Genomic DNA, 23,746 nt, shown 5'->3' on the forward strand with positions numbered 1-23,746 from the left:
GGACAGAACAGATCTATCATGCAAACAGTAGCTAAAACAAACCTAATATGGCTATATTAATATCAGGCAAAGTAGACATTAAGTATTCATAAAGATAACAAGTGACAATTTCAATTATAAAAGTAATACTTCATCATGAAGATATAACAATCCTAAACTTTATGCACTGAATAACATAGTTTCAAAGTATATAAATTAACTTCTCCCCCAATCATTTCTACTCTCTGTCCTACTGTTCCTTTTTTTTTTTTTTTGAGACAGTCTCTCACTGTGTTGCCCTGGATAGAGTGCTGTGGATTCAGCCTAGCTCATAGCAACCTCAGACTCCTGGGCTCAGGCCATCCTTCTGCCTCAGCCTCCCAAGTAGCTGGGACTACAGGTATGCACCACCACGCCTGGCTAATTTTTTCTATATATTTTTAGCTGTCCAGCTAATTTCTTTCTATTTATAATAGAGACGGGGTGTCGCTCTTGCTCAGGCTGGTTTCGAACCCCTGAGCTCAAGCTATCCTCCCGCCTCGGCCTCCCAGAGTACTAGGATTACAGGCATGAGCCACCACGCCCAGCCTGTTTTTCCTTTTTTATTCACTGTATTTTTTCACAATCTGACCTTATATATTTAATTATTTTTTGCTTATTTGCCCACCTACAACACAATGTAAGCATCACAAGGGCATTTTGATCACACGTTATCCTCCATAAAATTAAGTAAAATTTTTGAGTGCCTGGCACATAGTAGGCACTCAATAAATGTTTGCTGAAAAAAACTGATAAAATTGCCACCAGCAACTTACTTACTGCTTACTTTAAAAGCTCATATTACACATTTATTTTCTTCAGTTGTGCAATTCTTTAACTTAAATAGTATTCAGTAAATCTCTGTCAGTCAGGATTTTGCATGAGAACAAAAAGTTTAGAAAAAGATACTGGGAAATGTTTCCTCTCCATTGTAATAAAGGCTTCAAAATTAAAAATTATCAAAAATGTGCCTTTCTCCATAGTATTTAAATATATACATTGACTTAATAAACAAAATAATACAATCATATTAGATTTCATATTTATTCAACTTCACAGAAAATCCAAAATGTGTCTGAAAATCAGTTATCTATCTAAATACCAATTGTTCGTTATGGTGACATAATACTATGTGGTAGCAGAGATGTGCCTAATTTAAACAAATTCTTAAATTCCTGACATTTTTCAAAAAATGGGCAAAAGGCAATTTTAAAAATCAAACTTACAAGTTGTAAGAAGATATAGAAAGTAATTTAACCTTTAATACCTGGAAGAAGTTTTACAGCCACATTTGTAATTTACATATACAGTGGAGATCACTGAAAAAGCTTCCTGTTGCACTGCAGCAAGAAATTTTATTATAATGTAGATTAAGTGGATTTGCTACAGAGTGCAGCAAGATAACCTCACTGAGGAATCATAAGATTTTCATAATGGAACTTGTTACAGTGAGTTAAATATTTTCTTAATGTCATACAGTACATATTTTCAAAATGAACATTATCACTGAAGAGTTTGCTAACAATTGTTAGCAATTAATGTTTTTTACATACTTAATTTTATTGTAGTTAAAGTATGTGGCTCTCCAAATGTTAGTACACGAAATGTTAAGTTTAAACATAAGATAATCTCCTAAGATGGAGACTCAAGACATCAAAACTTTGATCATTATTGCACCTATTCTTCTACAGAAAAATGAAAACTTTACATCATAATCCTCCCAAATAATGAAGACAGGTTGCAAAATTACACTCATTGGCATTGAACATAAGCAAATTCTACAATGAACATTTTTTGTGAACTGATGTACAGCATTAATGTGCAATGAAATTTTGTAACTATGATCATGCAAATAAAAATCCTCCACAATCATTTTTTCGTATGTTTTATAAAATGGTCTTAAAGATATATTTCCATAAATATCTCCGGTGCAATTTAGTCAACAACAAAAATACAAAGCTATCCTTTATTCTTTATGTTATAGATTTTAAAACATGCCTCTGTACTGCTGAAATAGAAATAGTGTTTCTGGGAGAATTGCACTAATGAAATGTTTAAAAATCAATGTATCTTGATCCAACATCAGCTGTCATGATATATACCAGCCTCCCATAAATCACTGGTGTCAATATTGTTGTAAATGAAGAATAGTTAAATATTGAGAGATTAAGACACAATTCAAAACATTTTTTAAAAACTACAAGGCTGTTCCACAAAGATGAAGGATTTTTAAAAGAAAATAATCACATCAATCGCGATATACATTGGAAAAGAGTAAAATGTCATTTTCCAAAATAGTAGCTTTTTTATTATATGACCCATCATCTATTATAACCAATCTTGGAAATATACCTTAAATATAATGGTGTAGAATATGAAAATGCTCCATTATTCAATGTGATAAACTTAGGAAGTAAGAATATGACTTTCTTTTCTGGTATTAACCATGAAAAAAAATGAAAGAACAGCACCTGAAATAGGAAAATGAATTTAGGTAAGCTTTAAGTAGTAACCTATATGTTTTGGTTCAAAATAACAGTTTATACAACTGCATAAAGGATACTACCTTAAGTAATTTGTTTCTACATCTTGCAGATTCTATTAAAGAAAAAAAGATCTGCTCTAAATCCAAATAAATTTCCACTTCTCCCAATGTGGACAAAGTGGAACTTCATTTAAAGTTCCTAAGACTGTAAAACCCTACAGGAGCTGATACAGTTGGATATATGACTTCTACCCTGCCCCTCCCCCCAAAACAAGTTTTTGGCTCCAAAATAAAGTACAATAATAAACTCTTGATGAAAAACTATGGGGCAATCTATCATATACTATGGCTAAATATGAATTTACAGAAAAGAGCACATCCCATTTTCAGCACTTTTTTTCATAAACATGCAACTCACTATAAAATACAAAACACTTGGCTTTCAAGAACAGCTTTATAAAGACACACTGCATCAATAAAATTTTTCTTTCTGATTAACTTTACACTGTTATGGAGAACTGGAATTTTTCTAATGTGTATATATCAGATTTTATATTATAGTGTAATAATTTGCATTTTCTGAACATAATGTTCAAGAGGAAATATCTATACACAATAACATTCTAGACTATTAAAAACTCATTCAAATTACAGAATTTTATTGATACAGTAGATTAATAAAAACTGAAAAGGGATGATGAAATGGGATAAAGAATTCAGTACATTATTTTATAACACACTCTTTAAAATTAGAATATTTTAAATCTCTTTCTTCTTAAAATTTTCATTGCCATAACAGGCCAGAAAATTCTGGGACCAATACTGAGGTGTAAAGTAATCCAACAACTTCAAGACTATTTCACAATTTGCATGATGTACTCTTATCAGAGGCATTGTTCTGGTGTAATGGCAGACAATTTAGCACCTCTGAAGATTAAGGGTGCCCAGAAGTAAACACTAGGTAAGATACACAAGGGAAAGAGAACATTTAATTCTCCAACAAATAGTGACATCAAGAAAATGACACCAATTGTTGAAAAAATTTTTTTCACAGTAAAATTGCAAAGAATACAAATACAAACACTGACAGATTACTGCTTAAGATCTATTCTAACAAACTCTTTTCAAATCAATAGATCCAATAAACAGTTGGGTACTGTCAGTTTAAAGCCGCAGATAAAAGCTATACAAGCACTTTAGAAGTCAGAAACATTAAAAAAAGAAAAAAGATATTTACAAGTTTCTTCTTTAGTTTATGTCTACATAGCCATCGCACATTACACCTTCACAAGACTCCATAGTCAATGTTATCATGCGTATGGCTAAAGCATGTGACCACAAAATACACAGGGTCATCAAAGTAAGGTCCAACTGTCCACTCTTCAGCAGTCCCATTTTGTGCATCAAAGGCTTTATTCAGCCTCAGGCTTGACAAAAAATTAGTTTTTCCGAAGCTTTCAGAAAGTTCTTAATTACATTTGTTCATCGCCTTTCCCTTTTAGAACTTCTCCGTCGTACCTGAAAAGTCACCAGATGCTTAATTTATAAGACATAACAGTAATTATTTTAAACAATCTTTATTCTCACTTGTTCCTGATTTTCTTTGCTTTCCTTTCCCTGAAACCTTTCTCCTTTTATAATAACTTTCCGCCCTGGCGGAAATACATAGTTATTCTATGTATTTAGAATGCTAAAATATCTGAACTCTTACATGCCTATAAATAGCCTTTCCCAGAACAGTAAAAGAGAAAATTATTTTACTTCTCTATCGAATAATTTTAAGGAAAATGAACAAAAGTCAATGACCACAGCAAGAAAAACAATTGCAAACAGATTAATCATTTTTCTACTTACGTTTCTGTGGTAAAAGAAAACATTTGACATTTATGAACTTACACTTATAGCTGTGTTTCTGGGAAAGTAGTTGCTGAGTTTGGATTTTAACAACTACCAAATACACATAAATAACCTAAAAGTCAAACATACTATCATTTATTGGCAATCATTTATCAGCACTGAACTTTAGTTGAAAAAAGGTCAGCATTAACAGAAAAAGAACAGGGTTTTAATTCAATTAATTTACTGTGTAGTTTTTCTCTGATGAAGACATCAATCACTAAAGACTCTTCCAGCCTTATTTTTATATCCTCCAAAAAGTCTTTAAGAAACAAGCCAAGGTAATTTTAGACCGCAATTCAGCACATTTTCCTTTGTTTTGACTCACTCATTCACATAAATGAATCTTGGTGCAGATAGTGCTTATCACATTAAATAGAACAGAGTGGCAGAGACCAACTTTGGAAACTGATCATAGAACTCCTGTTTCTTAAACAAAGAGGGCTGGCTGAGCTGATCCAAAAATTAGTATGTCAAGATCAGCATTAGTGTATCAAGAGAACAGCACTTACTTAAATGTGTTAATTACATTTTTTCCAAAGAGAAATATCTGAGACATATTAACCTGCAAAGCCATTCATTACTTTAAAAATAGGTCTCTCAAGAAGCACCACATCCCTACTTTTGCAAAGAAGTATCTATTACCAATTTTATGAATTCTCATTTAGCTTGCACTTCAATTCCAAAGGCTGATTTTAGTTAATATGTTATTTTATTCCGTGTAACTAACTTATAGTTTCTATTGTGAAACTCAAACTGAAACATCAATCAGAAAGTTAATAAAATATAAACAATAGTACACTTAAAGGATATCAGTGTCCTAACGTCAAGGTACAGCTTAAATGCTTAAAGTGTAAATATTAGAATGATACTGTACTTCTCTACATTCAATATAGACTTGACATTTACACTTTCACTAAGCTACATCTGTTATTTTCACTAAGTTTCAGGTTTTCATAAAAGACATTATCTCCATTCTCCAAGATGGTAGATGAAATGACACTACAAAACTAATGAAGAAAAATATATAAATACTTAAAATTGTAAGACACAGAAAGTGCTAAATGTATCAGACCTTTATCAACTCTATTTTTATAACCCATACTACATCACATGACTCTTTAACAAACACATACATTTACTGTAGAAACTTCCTCTTCTTCTGTTTCTTCCTGTGGAATATCATCATTGACAGGAGAACTTCCCTGAAACACATCTACTTCTTCGCTTGAATCATTCTCTTTAGTAGCTACTTGTTTGGAGCGTCCTACACGGCTAGAGTAAAACACATATAAAACAAAATGAACATTCCAATCTTTAAGTAGACTACCTCATTAGAAAAAAAGCTTCAAGTATTTCATGAATTCTCTTATCAATTTTATCCTAAACCATTTCATGAGATCAGAATTTTTTTTTATATTTGGAACCCTAAACTAGTGTTTAATCACAGAATCTTACCTACAAAGACCCACCTACTAACAAAAATAAATGTGACTGAGACTGTATCATAAAGAATTTCAAAACATAACCCAATATGTGCTCTTCCTTTCATCCTTCCTAACTCAGTAAAGGGTGTCTATGTCCACTGAGCAGAATTTCTGCTTTGAGCAGAAAACAGTATATCAGTCTTATCTGACCTTATGGATTTGACTTATAGACATCTCAAATCCATTCAATTTTCTCCACACCTCCATTGCTACCACCTAATTCAAACCATTTCCATCTTGACTCTTCTCTTTACAGAGTAATCTTTTACAAATACAAGAACAAAAACAGATGATGTCACTCCCTCTACATAGATCCCCACTGAACTAAGAATTTTGTAAATTTCCTTAACATAGTATACAAGGACCTGCAGATGGTCCTTGCCTACCTGTTGGTTCTCACCTCTCTCTGCTCCCCAGCTCCCCACAACTACAATCCAGCAAACCCCTGCCTTCCTTCAGCTCTCTGATTTTGCCAAGATTTTTCGCATTTCAGACACTTCAAATACAGTGTTCTCTCCATCTGGAATGTTTCTCTCCCTACTCCCTGCCAGTCTATCCTCAAGTAATCTGCCTACTATTCTCAAGTAATCAACTCATTGTCACTTTCCAAAGAGAGAATACTTGCCCAACTCCCCAGTCCTCTCCTTACATTCTCTTATTGCACCCTAAATTTTTCCTTCAGGGCACACATCACAATTCATAATCCCATATTTATATGTGATTAATGACTGCATACCCATTAGATGGTAAGGTCCATAAGAACCATGTCTGTTTTGTGCCACTATATACCCTAGCACTTAGTGCTCTCTGAAACATAGGAGGCATCAAAAATGTGTAATAGCACCATCTAGTCAAATGGATCCTTCTTGATATTTACTTTTTTAAATTAGGGACATAGTTTATGACTTCTATAAATAATCCAAAATATGTACTGTTTAATTTATACTCAAACTAAGCAATGTTTTTACTTGGTTCAGTTTTTCAGAATTAATGAAGAAACTATAGAAATTACATGGAAAATAATAACCTCATGAGATTCCATTGAGGTCAGAACAAGAAAAACAGATAAATCATAACATATGTTATATACTAGCTCTAAAAAAAGAGCTTCTCAGTGAAGGGAAGATACAAAAAGCTTCCAAGATAGAGCACAGAATCTCCTTCTATATTGATTTTTTTTTAAAGAAATACTTGTTTGATTTAGAACATTCATGGGAGGATGTATGTAATTTTAGGAGATAATACAATAATAATTTAAGCCCTTAATTTTGTGATGCCCAAATATAAACTAAAGTTATGAGGTTTGTTATTTCCTTGTTACATCTTGGTCATTTCATATTCCTTAAGAATCCTTTGTTTAGAAATAGTGATGCTCTTTGGTTGAATCCAAACACATTTATGTATGAAGCTGCCACAAAAACATACTTACCTTTATTTTTAACCTGACAGAAAAATTACATGAAAGAAGGCATGAAATACTGGCTAGACACTCAGGTACTTTTCCTCTTTCTGTGAAATACACAGGAATAGGAAAAACACTAAGATAATCAAGTAATTAACCAAGGTGTGCTGGCAACTCTTCAAAGTCAAGCCACTGATGTATTATTCGGATTACTCTCAGAGAAAGTGTGCAAAATTTCTGACTAGTAGAGGACATGCTATTCTACTTCCACTTACATAAATGAGAAGAAAAATACTGCTAAATCTATAAATTATAGAATTGATGGTCTTGTGACATTAAATAATGCTGGATACAGATTTGTTACTACACTTCTCTTATAAACATGTTTGTGTAAACATCTAAAACCATATATAGCTATAAATAAATTAGATTAGAAAACAAACAAAACCAAAATATCAAAAACTTGAGATCAACATGTGCTAATTAATTTCTATGGATATAATTTAAGAAAAATAATGCCTGTTACCTTCCTACTATAAGTTCAAAGAATAAAAGCGGAAGTGTAAAACCTGTTTTTTTTTTTTTAAAGGAAAAGGTACTGATGGGAAACAAGAAAAATTGTAAAGTGGAATGACAAGGCAACCTGGTCAATATGTGGTAATTATTTAAAAATACCTTTTCGTCTTTAGATACTATAATGTCTATATAGGAAATAATAAACTATTTGCTATTCATTTATAAAGATTTTCCTACACCTGTTACCAGGGGGTTAACGGGGACATCAATCACCTAGGTAAGTTTATAACAATTTTCTTACCTGGTGTAATGGGGCTACATACATGGAATTTACATGCAACAATATATATGTTTATAAATTTATGAACTTTTGCAAAATAATTTGAAATTGGTTTGAAATTTAATATTATTTATAACTTACACATTTTTTTTTGGTTGTGATGGTGATGGCGTTTTTGATGGTCTTCCTCGTCCTTTCTGTGGTGTGGATTGTGTGGATTCAACTGCACTAGTTTCAGGAGATTCTGTTCTGCTTTGGGGAAGACCCAAATGTGGATAGCATCAAATTATGACATATAATATAGTAACTAAATATATGTAGTTTAGAGTTACACATACTTACCTTTGCTGTGCTCTCCTTGATGCTCGGTGCTGTTTGCTTTTTGATTTCTGTTCTGTATTTCCACTTTGTCTTTCTTCTTCTTCCTCTTCCTCTGCTGCTGGAGGTCCAGATTTTTTTTTGCTTCCTTTTTTAGAGGTTTTCATTGTTGGCTCCTCTTTTGGTGTACCTCCACCAAGAGGTTTTGGTGGACGGCCTCTTTTACCCTTTTTTGGTGGACTGTTCTGTTCATCTTCATTTTCTAATATATCTTCTTTAAGCCTCTTTTCCTCAGGCCACTGCTGTTCATCCGATTCTGAAGCTGTGTGGCCTCTTTTCCGACCTCTCTGGCTGCCTTTCGGTTTCTGTTCCTGCACCAACTTAGTCAGGTCATCCACACCTAATTTCTCCTCTGGGTCTGTGACGGGTGTTTTTTTACGGCTTCTAGGCTTCTCCAATTCAGACTAAGGGGGGGGAGGGAATACCACAATTTATATTTATAAAATTGTTAATGTGCATATTTTCAAGAACAAATTATCCATATTTGTCATAAACATGTACCTAACTGAAGTATACAGTTCTTAGATACATCAGAATCATAACTATTTACTTGCTTTCGTTAATAGTTTTTAATTTAAAAAAATTCTCTGGAGTAAGAAGGTAAATTTTCATTCTTACTTTTAAGCTAGTGCCTTAAAAAGAAACCTCTCAAGGTAAGTATCTTATTAAGTTATAAATTTTAGTGCAAAGCTATTTCATTAAAAAGAACATTCTAAATTCAATGCTTGGTCCTAAAGGAAAACTATACTAAAGTATGTTTTGATAGTCAATTTAAGTAATTCTTACTTTACACCACACAGTACGTAAGACATAAAATGTCAACTATGTTATATATTATGCTTACAACATCATAAAAGAACTATTTTTATTTTGCAAATGGAAGTTACAAGATATAAAAGTTAAAAATATTCTTGATTTTGTATCCTGAGACTTTACTAAATTCATTGATCAGTTCCAGGAGTTTCTTGGTTGAATCCTTGGGGTTTTCTAGATACAATATCATATCATCAGCAAACAGTGAAAGTTTGATCTCTTCTGCCCCTATTTGGATACCTTTGATTCCATTTTCCTGTCTGATTGCTGTAGCCAAGACTTCCAGCACTATGTTGAACAGAAGTGGAGATAGTGGGCAGCCTTGTCTGGTTCCAGTTCTAAGTGGGAATGATTTCAATCTTTCCCCATTCAGTATGATGTTGGCTATGGGTCTGTCATATATGGCTTGTATCATTTTTAGGTATGTCCCTTCTATGCCTATTTTCTTAAGTGTTCGTATCATGAAAGGGTGTTGAATTTTGTCAAAAGCTTTTTCTGCATCTATTGAAAGAATCATGTGGTCTTTGTTTTTGCTTCTGTTGATGTGGTGAATTGCATTTATAGATTTACGTATGTTGAACCATCCCTGCATCCCTGGGATGAAGCCCACTTGGTCGTGGTGGATTATTTTTTTGATAAGTGTCTGGATTCGGTTAGCTAAGATTTTGTTGAAAATTTTTGCATCTATATTCATTAGGGATATTGGTCTGTAGTTTTCTTTTTTTGTTGCATCCTTTCCTGGTTTTGGTATCAGAGTAATATTCGCTTCATAAAAGGTGTCGGGGAGGTTTCCGTTCTTCTCGATGTTGTGGAATAGTTTCTGCAAGATAGGTACTAGTTCTTCTTTGTAAGTATGGTAAAATTCAGGTGTGAAGCCATCTGGACCAGGACTTTTCTTTTTAGGGAGATTTTTAATTGCTGTTTCTATTTCAGCTGTTGAGATTGGTCTGTTCAGGGAATCTACTTCTTCCTGGTTGAGCCTAGGGAGGCTGTGTGTTTCTAGAAATTTGTCCATTTCCTCCACATTTTCCAGTTTGTGTGCATAAAGATTTTTGTAGTATTCATAAATTGTATCTTGTATCTCTTTGGGATCAGTTGTGATATCTCCTTTTTTATTCCTGATGGAGCTTATTAGAGATTTCTCTTTTCTGCTTTTCGTTAGCTTAGCCAATGGTGTGTCAATTTTGTTTATTTTTTCAAAGAACCAACTTTTTGTTTTATTAATCTCCTGAATAGCTTTCCTGTTTTCAATTTCGTTTAGTTCTGATTTGATCTTGTTGATTTCACTTCTTCTGCTGGGTTTGGGGTTGGTCTGTTCTTCTTTTTCCAGCTCTTTGAGTCGTTTCATTAGATTGTCTATTTGTGATCTTCTTGTCTTTTGGTTATAGGCATTTATGGAGATAAACTTTCCTCTCAGAACTGCTTTAGCTGTGTCCCAGAGGAGTTGATAACTTGTCTCTCCATTGTCGTTTTCTTCATAGAAGTTTTTTATTTCCGTCTTGATTTCTTCATTTACGAAGTAATCATTTAGTAGGAGGTTGTTTAATTTCCACGTTTTTGTGTAGAAATGTGAGTTTCTGTTAGGGTTGATTTCTAGTTTTATTCCACTGTGATCTGAGAAGGTACATGGTATGATTTCTATTTTTTTAAATTTCTTGAGATTTTCTTTGTGTCCTAGGATATGGTCAATCTTAGAGAATGTCCCGTGAGCTGATGAGAAGAACGTATATTCAGTGGATTTTGGGTAGAATGTTCTGTAGATGTCTGTCAGACCCAATTGTTCTAGAGTTTTGTTTAAGTCCATTATTTCTTTATTAATTTTCTGTTTGGAGGATCTGTCTCGTGCCGTCAGTGGGGTGTTGAAATCTCCGGCGATTATGGAGTTGCTATTAATCCATTTGCTTAGCTCCAGTAAGGTTTGCTTTATGAATCTGGGTGCACCTAAGTTGGGTGCATATATATTTAAAATTGTTATCTCTTCTTGTTGGACTGTGCCCTTCACCATTATATAATGACCCTCTTTGTCTTTTACTACTTTTGTTGGTTTAAAAACTAAATCGTCTGAAATTAGAACTGCCACACCAGCCTTCTTTTGGCTTCTATTTGCTTGGAATATTGATCTCCACCCTTTTATTTTTAGTCTATATGCATCCTTGCAGGTTAGATGTGTTTCCTGAAGACAGCATATACTTGGCCTGTATTTTCTTATCCATTCAGCCAGCCTATGTCTCTTGAGTGGAGAGTTTAAGCCATTCACATTTATTGAGAGAACTGATAGGTAAGGTAGATTACTGATCATTCTGTTGGGTTGGATGTTGTTTAGTAAAGTCTCAGGATACAAAATCAATACACAGAAATCAGAGGCATTCATATACGCCAACAACAATCTAATTGAGAACCAAATCAAAGACTCAATTCCCTTCACAATAGCAACAAAGAAATTAAAGTACCTAGGAATATATTTAACCAAAGAGGTAAAAGACCTCTACAGGGAGAACTATGAAACACTGAGGAAGGAAATAGCAGAGGATGTAAACAGATGGAAATCCATACCATGCTCGTGGATCGGCAGACTCAATATCATCAAAATGTCTATACTACCCAAACTGATCTACAGATTCAATGCAATACCTATTAAAATCCCATCAGCATTCTTCACAGATATAGAAAAAATAATTTTACGCTTCGTATGGAACCAAAGAAGACCCCGAATATCAAGAGCAATTCTAGGCAACAAAAACAAAATGGGAGGCATTAATATGCCAGATATCAAACTATACTACAAAGCTGTAGTAATTAAAACAATATGGTATTGGCACAAAAACAGGAATATTGACCAGTGGAACAGATGTGAGAATCCTGATATAAAACCATCCTCATATAGCCATCTCATCTTTGACAAAGCAGACAAAAACATATGCTGGGGAAAAGAATCTCTCTTCAATAAATGGTGCTGGGAAAACTGGATAGCCACCTGTAGAAGGCTAAAACAGGACCCACACCTTTCACCTCTCACAAAAACCAATTCACGCTGGATAACAGACTTAAACCTAAGATATGAAACTATTAGAACTCTAGAGGAAAAAGTTGGAAACACTCTCCTAGACATCGGCCTGGGCAAAGAGTTTATGAAGAAGTCCCCAAAGGCAATCACAGCAGCAACAAAAATAAATAAATGGGACATGATCAAACTACAAAGCTTCTGCACAGCCAAAGAAATAGTCATGAAAGTAAACAGACAACCTACAGAATGGGAGAAAATTTTTGCATCCTATGCATCCGATAAGGGACTGATAACTAGAATATACTTAGAACTCACGAAAATTAGGAAGAAAAAATCAAATAACCCCATTAAAAAGTGGGCAAAGGACTTGAACAGAAATTTTTCTAAAGAAGACAGAAGAATGGCCAACAAACATATGAAGAAATGCTCAACATCTCTAATCATCAGGGAAATGCAAATCAAAACCACAATGAGATATCACTTAACCCCAGTGAGAATGGCCTTTATCAAAAAATCTCCAAACAATAAATGCTGGCGTGGTTGCGGAGAGAGAGGAACACTCCTACACTGCTGGTGGGACTGCAAACTAGTTCAACCTCTGTGGAAAGCAATATGGAGATACCTTAAAGCGATACAAGTGAATCTACCATTTGATCCAGCAATCCCATTGCTGGGCATCTACCCAAATGATCCAGTGACACTCTACAAAAAAGACACCTGCACTCGAATGTTTATAGCAGCACAATTCATAATTGCAAGGCTGTGGAAACAGCCCAAGTGCCCATCAATCCAAGAATGGATTAATAAAATGTGGTATATGTATACCATGGAGTACTATTCAGCTCTAAGAAACAATGGTGATATAGCACATCTTATATTTTCCTGGTTAGAGCTGGAACCCATACTACTAAGTGAAGTATCCCAAGAATGGAAAAACAAGCACCAGATATATTCTCCAGAAAACTGGTATTAACTGAGTAGCACCTAAGTGGACACATAGGTACTACAGTAATAGGGTATTGGGCAGGTGGGAGGGGGGAGGGGGGTGGGTATATACATACATAATGAGTGAGATGTGCACCATCTGGGGGATGGTCATGATGGAGACTCAGACTTTTGGGGGGAGGGGGGAAATGGGCATTTATTGAAACCTTAAAATCTGTACCCCCATAATATGCCAAAATAAAAAAAAAATTAAAAAATAAAAAACCCCTCTATTTTCTAAAAACAAACAAACAAAAAAAAATATTCTTCATTTATTAAAAATTTTAGAAACACTTCTGAATCAGAGATTCAATTATACCTTTTTAGGTATAATTGAAAACAAGAAAATAAAAATAAATCAGTGGCTTTCAAATTTAAAATAAAATCCTAGTCTATATTCAGAGAATTTATATGCAAACCAGCTGATGGAGACCAAAAAAATTATCCAGGAACTCAGGAATAAAGTGTATGTGTGAATGTTTATAATTATCAAGTTAATTTCCAAAAAGTCTACACCAACTTATATCTCTTAAAAATCAGTGAAAAGGAAACAACAAAAACTATTGGATTACCTGTATTGTTATGTTTAGTCACTGCATTTCCTATCTGTGAACTGCCTATTATGTGCTTGGTATTGTGTGCTTTGCCTACTTTGTTTACTAGACTCTTAGTGTTATCGGATATCAATCACCTAGGTAAGTTTATAAAAATTTTCTTACCTGTTATAATGGAGCCACATTCTTCTATACTTTAGTATATGTTTAAATGTTTTTTTCCATATGCTATGGACTGAATTATTCCCCTCATACACACCCCACCACTGCCCTGCCAATTCATATGTTGAAGCTCTAACCCCTCAAATGTGATGATATTTGGAGATGGGACCTGTGGAATATAATTTGGTTGAGATAAGGTCATGAGGGTGGAGTCCTCAAATGGGATTAATGCCCTTATAAGAAACACCAGAATGCTTGCATGTGCTCCTCCTCCCCGCCGCTGATGTGAGGACATAGCTAGCGAGAAGGCAGCATCTGCCAGCCAGGAAAAGTGCTCTCACAAGCCCTCATCTTGCACTCCCAGCTTCCAGAACTGTGAGAAAATAAATTCCTATTGTTTAAGCTACTCAGTGTATGGTATTTTGTTATGGTAGCCCAAGCTAAGACACTATTGTATCTTGTTTCAGAACAGGATGTAAAATGAGGTTCTAAACTGTTTTCTCCCACACCAAAAGAGATATCCAATCATTTCAGAATCACTGACTTGTAATGCTTCCTTTATTTTGTATTATGTTTTCAAAAAGAAGAATGTTTCTGGACTATTGTTAACAGAAGCACAATATTTCACAACTATAACTAAATATGTTTGTGTCAGGAAAGGCTGATCCTATCTTTATTACTCCTCTTTTTTATATCTGCTTATTTTTCCAAATGAACTTGAAACAAAACCACACTGGAATTTTCCAATTTTATATTCACTTAGAACTTTCATCTTTTTTTATTCCTTTTCCCTGTGGAGGAACATGGAATTGTCTTCTCTTTCTTTAAGTCTTCTATGTATCTCAGTTTTTAGATTTTCCTCCACATAGGTTCTCCCTACTTCTTTTTAAGGTTATATTTAAGTCCATCAGTCACTCTATCTATCCTATCTATGTAATTTTATTGTTGCAGTGGTTATTGTGATGAAGAAAATCCCCTTTCCCAAAAATGCATATCTGATATAAAACAAGATGAGTTAGTTAAATACATACATACATGTGTATAAAATACCATGTTGCATTCTTATTTTTCAATTGCTTCTATTATTTTTCTAAGACTACAAAAATAAAGAATTCTCTGTTCTTTTTCATTGTTATACCTCTTTTTTTTTTTTTTTTTTTTCCACGACAGAGTCTTGCTCTGTCGCCCTGGGCAGAGGGCAGTAGTGTCATCGTAGCTCACTACAATCTCAAACTCCTGGGCTCAAGTGATCCTCCTGCTGCAGCTTCCTGAGTACCTGGGACTACAAGCTGATGCCACCACACCCAGCTAATTTTCCTATATTTAGTAGCAACGGAGTTTCACTGTTGCTCAGGCTGTTCTCAAACTTCTGAGCTCAAGAGATACTCCCAAAGTGATAGGATTATGGGAATGAACCACTACGCCCAGTTTATACCTCTAACTTCTACTTCATGTCTTTTTTAATTGGTCGAACATTCTAAAACAATTTTTAAAAATAGTGGTGACAGCAGGTTGCTTGATTTTTAATAAGAATACTTCAAAGTATTTTGCCTTTAAGAAGAATGAAATTGACTACCGATTTAAAATAGATAAAACTTTTAGCATGTTAAATACCCCTCTTGAACTAGTTTACTAAGTATTCATATTTGTCAAGAACGGATTTTAAATGTTATGCATGTCTTCTTGGTGTGATCTGAAATTATCATGTTTTTGTTTTTCCTATTTGGTTTATTAATTTAATATATTATATTAAAATATTTTTTAACAATAATCTATCCTTACATTGGGGGGAAGAAGATCTATAAATGACTACATTTAGTTTGTTAGTATTTAGAGTTTTTGTGTATAAATTTAAAATTAACTGCTGTTATTCAAAGATCAAAAGATAAGAGAAAAATTCAAACTAAATTTAAAATGTCACTTCTAATTTTAAATGCTACAATTCTTTTTGATGTCTGAAGATCTAAAAAGGTGGTTGAATTCCTCTATGCTTTGGAATAGGTTGATGGTAAATACAAAATCCAGTGTCCACAATATTATAAAATAATCCAATTTCCTCAAACACCACAGTCTCTGATTTCTTTTTCATCCTACACTATGTTATTTTAAAAACAGAGTATAAAACTGAGGTCAGCAGTAAGAAATAGGGAAAAGATGTTATTTACAAAGCTAAATATCTGAACATAAATGTATATAAAGAATAATTCCTTTGCTGTGAAATTTCAATGTGAAGCTGTACTCTTTCACTATAATCTGTGGGTCTTTAAATTGAATTTGTATTTCATAATGCTCATCTCTTTGAGGGTTCTTTAGTCAAAACCAGCTTATTTAATAAGGTTCTTCTAGCACCTCTAAACCCAACGTTACATGCTATCCATGCCATAACAGATAGTAAAAGGCCTCCATTACAATTATACAAATAAATTTCAAGAACTCAGAAATTCCAAACTGTTCTATGAGACACAGAGTAGACTTTGCTCTTTACTGCTTCAAAAGATAGAAGTAGATATGGAATAAGAAATATTAAGAATTAATAAAAACCAAGTTTCCCAACTTTCTTGCGGTTTGAAGGAGCAGCATGTGGCTATGGGTACAATATGGGTGTGGGTATTAGTGACCTAGTAGATTTTTCTAACAAATGAGAGAAATCATGAACTCTCCATTTAAGTCATTTTCAAGAATATGGTGACCAAATCTCATGAATAATAATGAATTTTTGCACTAAGTAAGAACTAGAACTAGAAGACATAAATAGCTTTTCCAAATCAAGGATTCTCTTTTGTAAATCCTTGATTTTGTAAATCCAGATAACAAGATTCCTTTCAGACTAAATGATCAACTTTTAATTTGCTTAGGTGACATTTTTAAACAGCCAATAAACATCAGAATTTACAGTACATGTAGTAAGGATGTGGTAAGCATTTTAGGATAATTTTTCTAAGTAGAAAGAGAAACAATCTGGCAAAATAAATTGCTGAAGAAACCTCCAAAAAACACTGAGATGTGTAATATTAGGCCAGTGGAAGCAAACAAGAGGGACAGAGAAAGCAATAGTAATTATTTTGTTGATAATTCCCTACCTCTATTAATCAAGTAGATTCAAACACTTTAACTTTTATCACTATAATAGCCATTAATCAATAGTATTACTCATTATAACAACAATAAAACAGCAGCAACAATTCATTTAGGCTAATTCATTTATTCTTTTTTTTTTTTTTTTTTTTTGAGACAGAGTCTCACTTTGTTGTCCAGGCTAGAGTGAGTGCCGTGGCGTCAGCCTAGCTCACAGCAACCTCAAACTCCTGGGCTCGAGTGATCCTTCTGCCTCAGCCTCCCGAGTAGCTGGGACTACAGGCATGTGCCACTATGCCCGGCTAATTTTTTTTTTTTATATTATATGTATCAGTTGGCCAATTAATTTCTTTCTGTTTATAGTAGAGACGGGGTCTCGCTCTTGCTCAGGCTGGTTTTGAACTCCTGACCTTGAGCAATCCACCCGCCTCGGCCTCCCAAGAGCTAGGATTACAGGCGTGAGCCACAGCGCCTGGCCTAATTCATTTATTCTGATAAATGCAACTAAATATCTACAGTTTACACATAAGAAAACTGATTCAGAGAGCCTAATTATTTATTCAGGAAATAGTTAGAAGATGAGCCAAAAAGTCAAAATGAGCCCAATTATTAAGTCCATTGAGTTGTGCTGGAATACATAACTGTATTCTGTATATATACTAAAACTTTACCAAATTTTCTTCAAATGACATTTACAAATTGTGTCTATCACACAGATTATCATTTATATAAAGATTTAAAAACTGAATAAGAACTTTGAGAACTGCGGCATTTTCTACCTTTACTAGAAGCTTATTTAGTAAAAGGCTCAAAAAATCAACTAAATGGAAAAGCCTTGAAGAACTCTTGTTCCATTCTCATTCTCTATGGTTAAGTTTAAACATACTGTGTTTACAAACAAACAAAAAAACGCCAAACCCCCAAAAAACAAGCAATTCTGAGTATGGAACTGGCATGTTTCATTCCAAAGACCTAAGAATTAAGATGTATCACAATGAGAAGAAGCACAGAGATTCAATATACTTAAATTACACAGTAACAGATAATTATAAACTCAAATTTGTGATTAAAACCACTAAAAGAAAATCAAATGTCAAATTTGATAGTAATGTTAACTGGTTTCAGTGTAAAAATTACTATTTATATAGTACAATTATTAATAGTATAAAATCAATGCAAATATCTCACCCTTACAAGATCAGAGTCTTCTCTCTTGTCACTTTTTTTCCCCGGCAAAGGTGAAGACATTGTGTAATCTTCATTTTCACTGTGATCCATTTCAGAACTATCAAGCCTTTCAATATAGACATTTATAATTGTTATTACTATCAAATAACCTTAAAAGCTCTTTCTGTTCCCTAGTGTAGCTTTATAGAGAAAAGTTTCATTCTTTTAAAAAATTAATCAGTTTTATTCTATGATATTTAGCACCAAATCAATAAGCAGTGAAGCTCATTTAATTTAGTACAGTGGGGAAATTTAAAAAAAACACATAATGTTTTTTTCGTAAGTCTTTTTAAAACTGAAATTCTATTTTGGAGGGAACATTAAAATATGGAGGGAACAAATTAAAATCTGGAGGGAGCAAATTAAAACCTTTTTTGTTGGTAAGTTAGACTGGTCCACACTGCAACCTGCCCTATCCCCATGCTACTTTTTCTTCTCTCTGTATGTAGCATTTAACACCCTCTAACACACTATAGTTGTTACATTTATTATTTACAGACTATCTTTCCTTATTAGAATGTAAGCATGAATCTTTTGTCAATTGTACTTACCAATGTATACTATGTACTTGAATCAGTGCCAGACATAGAGTAGGCACTCAATATATACTTGTTAAATGAATTAACAGCACATGCTCTTACACACTGGTATAAAGGTCCAGGCTTTTGTCCTGGGTAGTCTCATTTTTATCTGGTTCTTAAAACCATTTATACATTGTTGAACCCTAAATCTCAATCTCTGGTCCACCATCTTGAGTTCTTTTTTTTTTTTTAGACAGAGTCTCACTTTGTTGCCCAAGCTACAGTGAGTGCCCTGGCGTCAGCCTAGCTCACAGCAACCTCAAACTCCTGGGCTCAAGCAATCCTACTGCCTCAGCCTCCCGAGTAGCTGGGGCTACAGGCATGCGCCACCATGCCTGGCTAATTTTATATATATATTTTTTAGTTGGCCAATTAATTTCTTTCTATTTATAGTAGAGACGGGGTCTCGCTCTTGCTCAGGCTGGTTTCGAACTCTTGACCTTGAGCAATCCGCCCGCCTTGGCCTCCAAGAGTGCCAGGATTACAGGCATGAGCCACCACGCCTGGCCCACCATCTTGAGTTCTAAACTCACATATCCAATTGTCTACTTAACACTTCAGCTTAAATTCTAGCAAGCACCTGAACTTTAACACAGACAAAAGTTATTTGGACATTCCTCTTTTCCTCAACTCCCCCAAACAGACATATAAACACACAGCCTATTGTTCATCAAGGCTTCTATTTCTCAGTAAATGGCATCACCATCTATCAATTTTTTCAGGTAAAAAACCCAGATGCGATCTTTCGCGCCAAAAGCAGCTAAAAATAAAAAAAAACCCAGATGCATCTTTAAATCCTCCCTTTCCCTAAATACAGACATCCAATCCATCAGGAAGACCATTTGGATCTAACATCAAAATAAAACCAAAATTTGACTATTTACCATCTTCTTTCCTCTTTATCCCTTCAATTACTATTAACTAACTCCTAACTGGTTTTTCTATGTCAACTCTAGCTCCTCTATAGCACATTCTGCATAAATTGTCCAGGAAATTTCTTTAAAAGCACAAATTAGATCACCAGACTCTGTGACAGTATCTTCCAGTTGCATTTAAAATCAAATCCAAATTCTTACCATGATTCCCAATGTCCAAACATAACCTGGCTACCTCTCAACTTCCCCTCTTATCATTTTTCCCTCATTCCTACTCTCCAAGCAAACTGGTCTCTCAAACATACCCAGCTCATTCCAAAATAAAGAGTCTTACTGAACAGATGGAATTCAGAGGGAAAAAAGTAACAACAGAGATTGGTCAAAGGTTGAAAAGACATTTAAAGAAAAGAATATTGAAAAAGTACAGGAAGAAAATTAAGACACATTTATGTTGAATAACAATGGGAAATAAGGAAAGGGTGAAACTACAATTATCTTGAAAGCAAATAAGGGAGCCAATTACGATTTCTGAGTAATGAAATAATATGACAACATTAGCATTTTTAAAAGATTATTTAGCAATGATACAACATAACATTGCAGGAGGAATAAAAGGGAAATAGTCAAATACTACAATAATTAAAGAAAGGAAATTAACTAAATGACAGTAAAAAGAGAAATACAAAACACTGTATAGAAAAAAAAATGGTAAAACTTAGCAACTAAACAAATATAGATGAAGAGTCAAGATTATTTTGAGACTCTCAGACTAGATTACTGGGTAAATCAGATCACCTTTGATAATAACAGGAATTCAAGGAGAAAACCTAGTAATTTAGAAAACAAGTTGATGGAAACACTTTTGGTCATGTTACATATGAGACTATCTGCTAGGAAATGTCCCAGTGATATAGCTGAAAGGTCACTTAGGTATTAGGTACTAAAGTTATGATTAATACAGGAATTTAAAACAAAATAAAAGCTATAGATGTAATTTTCTCTTCTATTTCTATCATACTATATATCATCCAAAATTTATTCAAAACAAGCAAATTGGTAAGGCTTAGAATGTCTCCTCTTTTTTTTCTGAGACAGAGTCTCACTTTGTTGCCCAAGCTAGAGTGAGTGCCCTGGCGTCAGCCTAGCTCACAGCAACCTCAATCTCCTAGGCTCAAGCAATCCTGCTGCCTCAGCCTCCCAAGTAGCTGGGACTACAGGGCATGCGCCACCATGCCTGGCTAATTTTTTCTATATATATTAGTTGGCCAATTAATTTCTTTTTATTTATAGTAGAGACGGGGTCTCGTTCTTGCTCAAGTTGGTTTCGAACTCCTGAGCTCAAACGATCTACCCACCTCAGCCTCCCAGAGAGCTAGGATTACAGCCACCTCGCCTGGCTCCTCTTTTCTTTACTGATTGGTTATGCACAATGCAAAAGATAGCAGTCTTTCATAATAACTTGGCAAACCCCCAAATAGTGGCAGTTGAGCCCCATACTAACATGCTAACAAATAGTGTCCTAAGCACTTATGTTAAAATCAGTGAAAGTGTGAATTATTTTTCCTATTATTCCTTAAAAAGAAAAAAAGAATCATTTTTAAAACTATTTAAACAAACAAGAGTTTATAAATGTACATGGTAGAAAGAAATTCAAACTATACCAAAAAGTATAATCTCCCTCCTATACTAGGTTATCATAAACACTGGTAAGATTTTGTATATTCTTCAAAAAACTTTCTATGTATATATTAAAAATGTGAACATAAATCCTTTTTCAAAACTTAAAGATACCATAATGCTCTTTTATATACTTTGCCTTTATCACTCAATAATGTGTTGTGGAAACTCTTCCATACTGACTCAGACCTCATCATTTTTAATGCCTAGGTTTTCCACTCTATGTGTATACCACAATATAAGAGTTTTACAATTTCTATACACTGAGGTTAGAAACTAGTTTATGTGTACTAACACAGATCACCCCAAGAAGCTAAAGTATGAAAAGCTAAGGTTGTGCACCCATCCAAAATTAGCAAGCAAATAAACCTGAACTTTGTGACTATCAATGTTAAATGGGAAAGTAATGTGTTCATTTCCATTCGCTGACATGAAATATTTTGGTTTATATTAGTTTAGATCTCATAGCCTTGCTAGAATAATAAATGTAATACTTACCTTCCTTTTATTCTTCCAGGAGAGCTTGGATTTGAGCTGCTACTTGCATTGCTTACAGTTTCCATCCGTGATGATTTGGTCTGAGATTGTTTGCCTGCTGATGAAAGTGGCTTATTAACAGCTCCTAGAACATTTGTTGTTTTAGGCTGAAATGAGAAATGTACATCTCTTTCTATTTGGAAAAGCCAAAAGAATTTACATGTAAAGAACCATAATTAACATCTCTATCAAGCTACTCACATACAGATCATTAAAAAATGTCCCAATCCTTAAGCAAAATAAGAATTATAAATTGAACATCACTTGAACAAATTAAAAACTATATATGTAGTATAACAGTTGAGTTTCTTATTTATTTGGACGAAAAGGCTTACACAGAAAGTAAAAACAAATATAATGTATAGTCAACAATGAAAACAGATAAAGTATTGCTATAGAAGGACATAAAATGATGCTTATGTATTTTAAGATTTTTATCTTGATATTAGGATAAGAAATCTAAGGAACAAGATCTCCTTGGGCTTAAATACAAGCCCAAAAGTAAGTTTGTTTATCTCGGCTTACATCTATCTAGTAAATATAATTATTGCTTACTAGTAAATGGAAGATAGCTAAATAATTATATTTTCTACCTCAAGATACACAAATTTCTGAAGAAATACATAATATTTCTTCAAATATGCCAATATTTACACTAAAATAAACTACCACATAAAAATTAAAATGATTCTCAAAACGTACTTTTCCAGGAGTGAAAAACGATTTCATTTCTGGAGGCAGATAATTTTTGGTGTTACTGAAATTCTACAAGCAAGGGAAAAAGAAGCAGTCAGTGAATATTAACACACTATTATCTATGAGGTGGTTCAAAAGCCAACAAAGCATACAGCAGTTTTTTCTTTTAAAGTACAGAATAATAAAGTACATACTTATTTAAACTAAATAATGAGTTTAAACACAAAATTTCAGTCACTCATTTTAACTGCTTTAATAAGCTTAAACTAACCTCCTACCAACTCCAATATGCTAACAAAACATATTCGAGTGCTAACATGCTAGCACTCTAAGAGCACATCAGAAAACACTTGCTTCTGTAATAAAACCCTCCAGGAAAGAGACCACATATACTCCTGTTACCTTGCTCAAACAAAGGGGAATGCTTTAAAACAGACAGCCATCTTAGCTACTGAATAAACGACAAGGCTGTTCCAAATCCTGTACACTGGTAAGACTGTAATTGGCATTTTGCTTCAAAACCAGAAGAGGGTAGTGGTGGTTTCCAGACTCTGTTATGCAATGTGCTCAGATAAATCATGAGGGATTAGATAAATTATGAGGGAGTAAGAAGGACTGTGGAAAATATTTTTTACATCTCATACAACACTTGAGTTTTGGGGAGAGTAGTTTGGGAACACTCTTGCAGTGTTCCTACAGTCTTGGGCCTATTCCAGTATCTGTTCTAAACTTGTTTCCTCATACCAATTTTATATCCCATTAAGGACTTTTAACTTTAAACTGCATTCTCCTTCCCATTTTGGACAATAGCCATTAATCCACAAATCCATATATTTTAATCACATTTTAGCCTGTGCTTTTAGACTGGCTTAAAACTGAATATAAACACTACTAGATCATCCTAACTAATCTCTGAACCTTATCTGTATTCTCCAATTTGGCCCATATTTTGGTCTTGAACCACATTTTTAAGACTCATGGCAATCTTTCCAGGTCAACAGCAGTGGGCCAACTCTTGATATTAATACTTCCTCATTTTCCCAAAACCTAGTGCTGAGAATGCATTTTATTTCAACTTACACAAATTCTAAAGCAACTA

General features: G+C 33.9%; 1 protein-coding gene across 7 annotated transcripts in view; it reads right to left on the minus strand.

Annotated features, from left to right (window-relative positions):
* Positions 1-1,258: 1,258 nt before the first annotated feature.
* PDS5B (PDS5 cohesin associated factor B) overlaps positions 1,259-23,746 on the minus strand; it is a 160,071-nt gene continuing 137,583 nt past the window's right edge. For 2 of the 7 annotated variants that reach the window (XM_020290441.2, XM_076009498.1), the window contains 7 exons: positions 22,654-22,716; positions 21,913-22,058; positions 18,243-18,348; positions 8,427-8,866; positions 8,226-8,336; positions 5,536-5,674; positions 1,259-4,021 (listed from right to left, as the gene is read on the minus strand). In XM_020290441.2, the coding sequence (XP_020146030.1) occupies positions 3,986-4,021; positions 5,536-5,674; positions 8,226-8,336; positions 8,427-8,866; positions 18,243-18,348; positions 21,913-22,058; positions 22,654-22,716 (1,041 nt within the window). In that variant the 3' untranslated portion in view covers positions 1,259-3,985. The remainder of the gene's footprint in view (positions 4,022-5,535; positions 5,675-8,225; positions 8,337-8,426; positions 8,867-18,242; positions 18,349-21,912; positions 22,059-22,653; positions 22,717-23,746) is intronic. The other 5 variants (XM_076009499.1, XM_076009500.1, XM_076009501.1 and 2 more) reach the window with 4 other exon arrangements.

Source organism: Microcebus murinus, chromosome 13, assembly GCF_040939455.1.
Source record: "Microcebus murinus isolate Inina chromosome 13, M.murinus_Inina_mat1.0, whole genome shotgun sequence".
Classification (NCBI taxonomy): Eukaryota; Metazoa; Chordata; class Mammalia; order Primates; family Cheirogaleidae; genus Microcebus; species Microcebus murinus.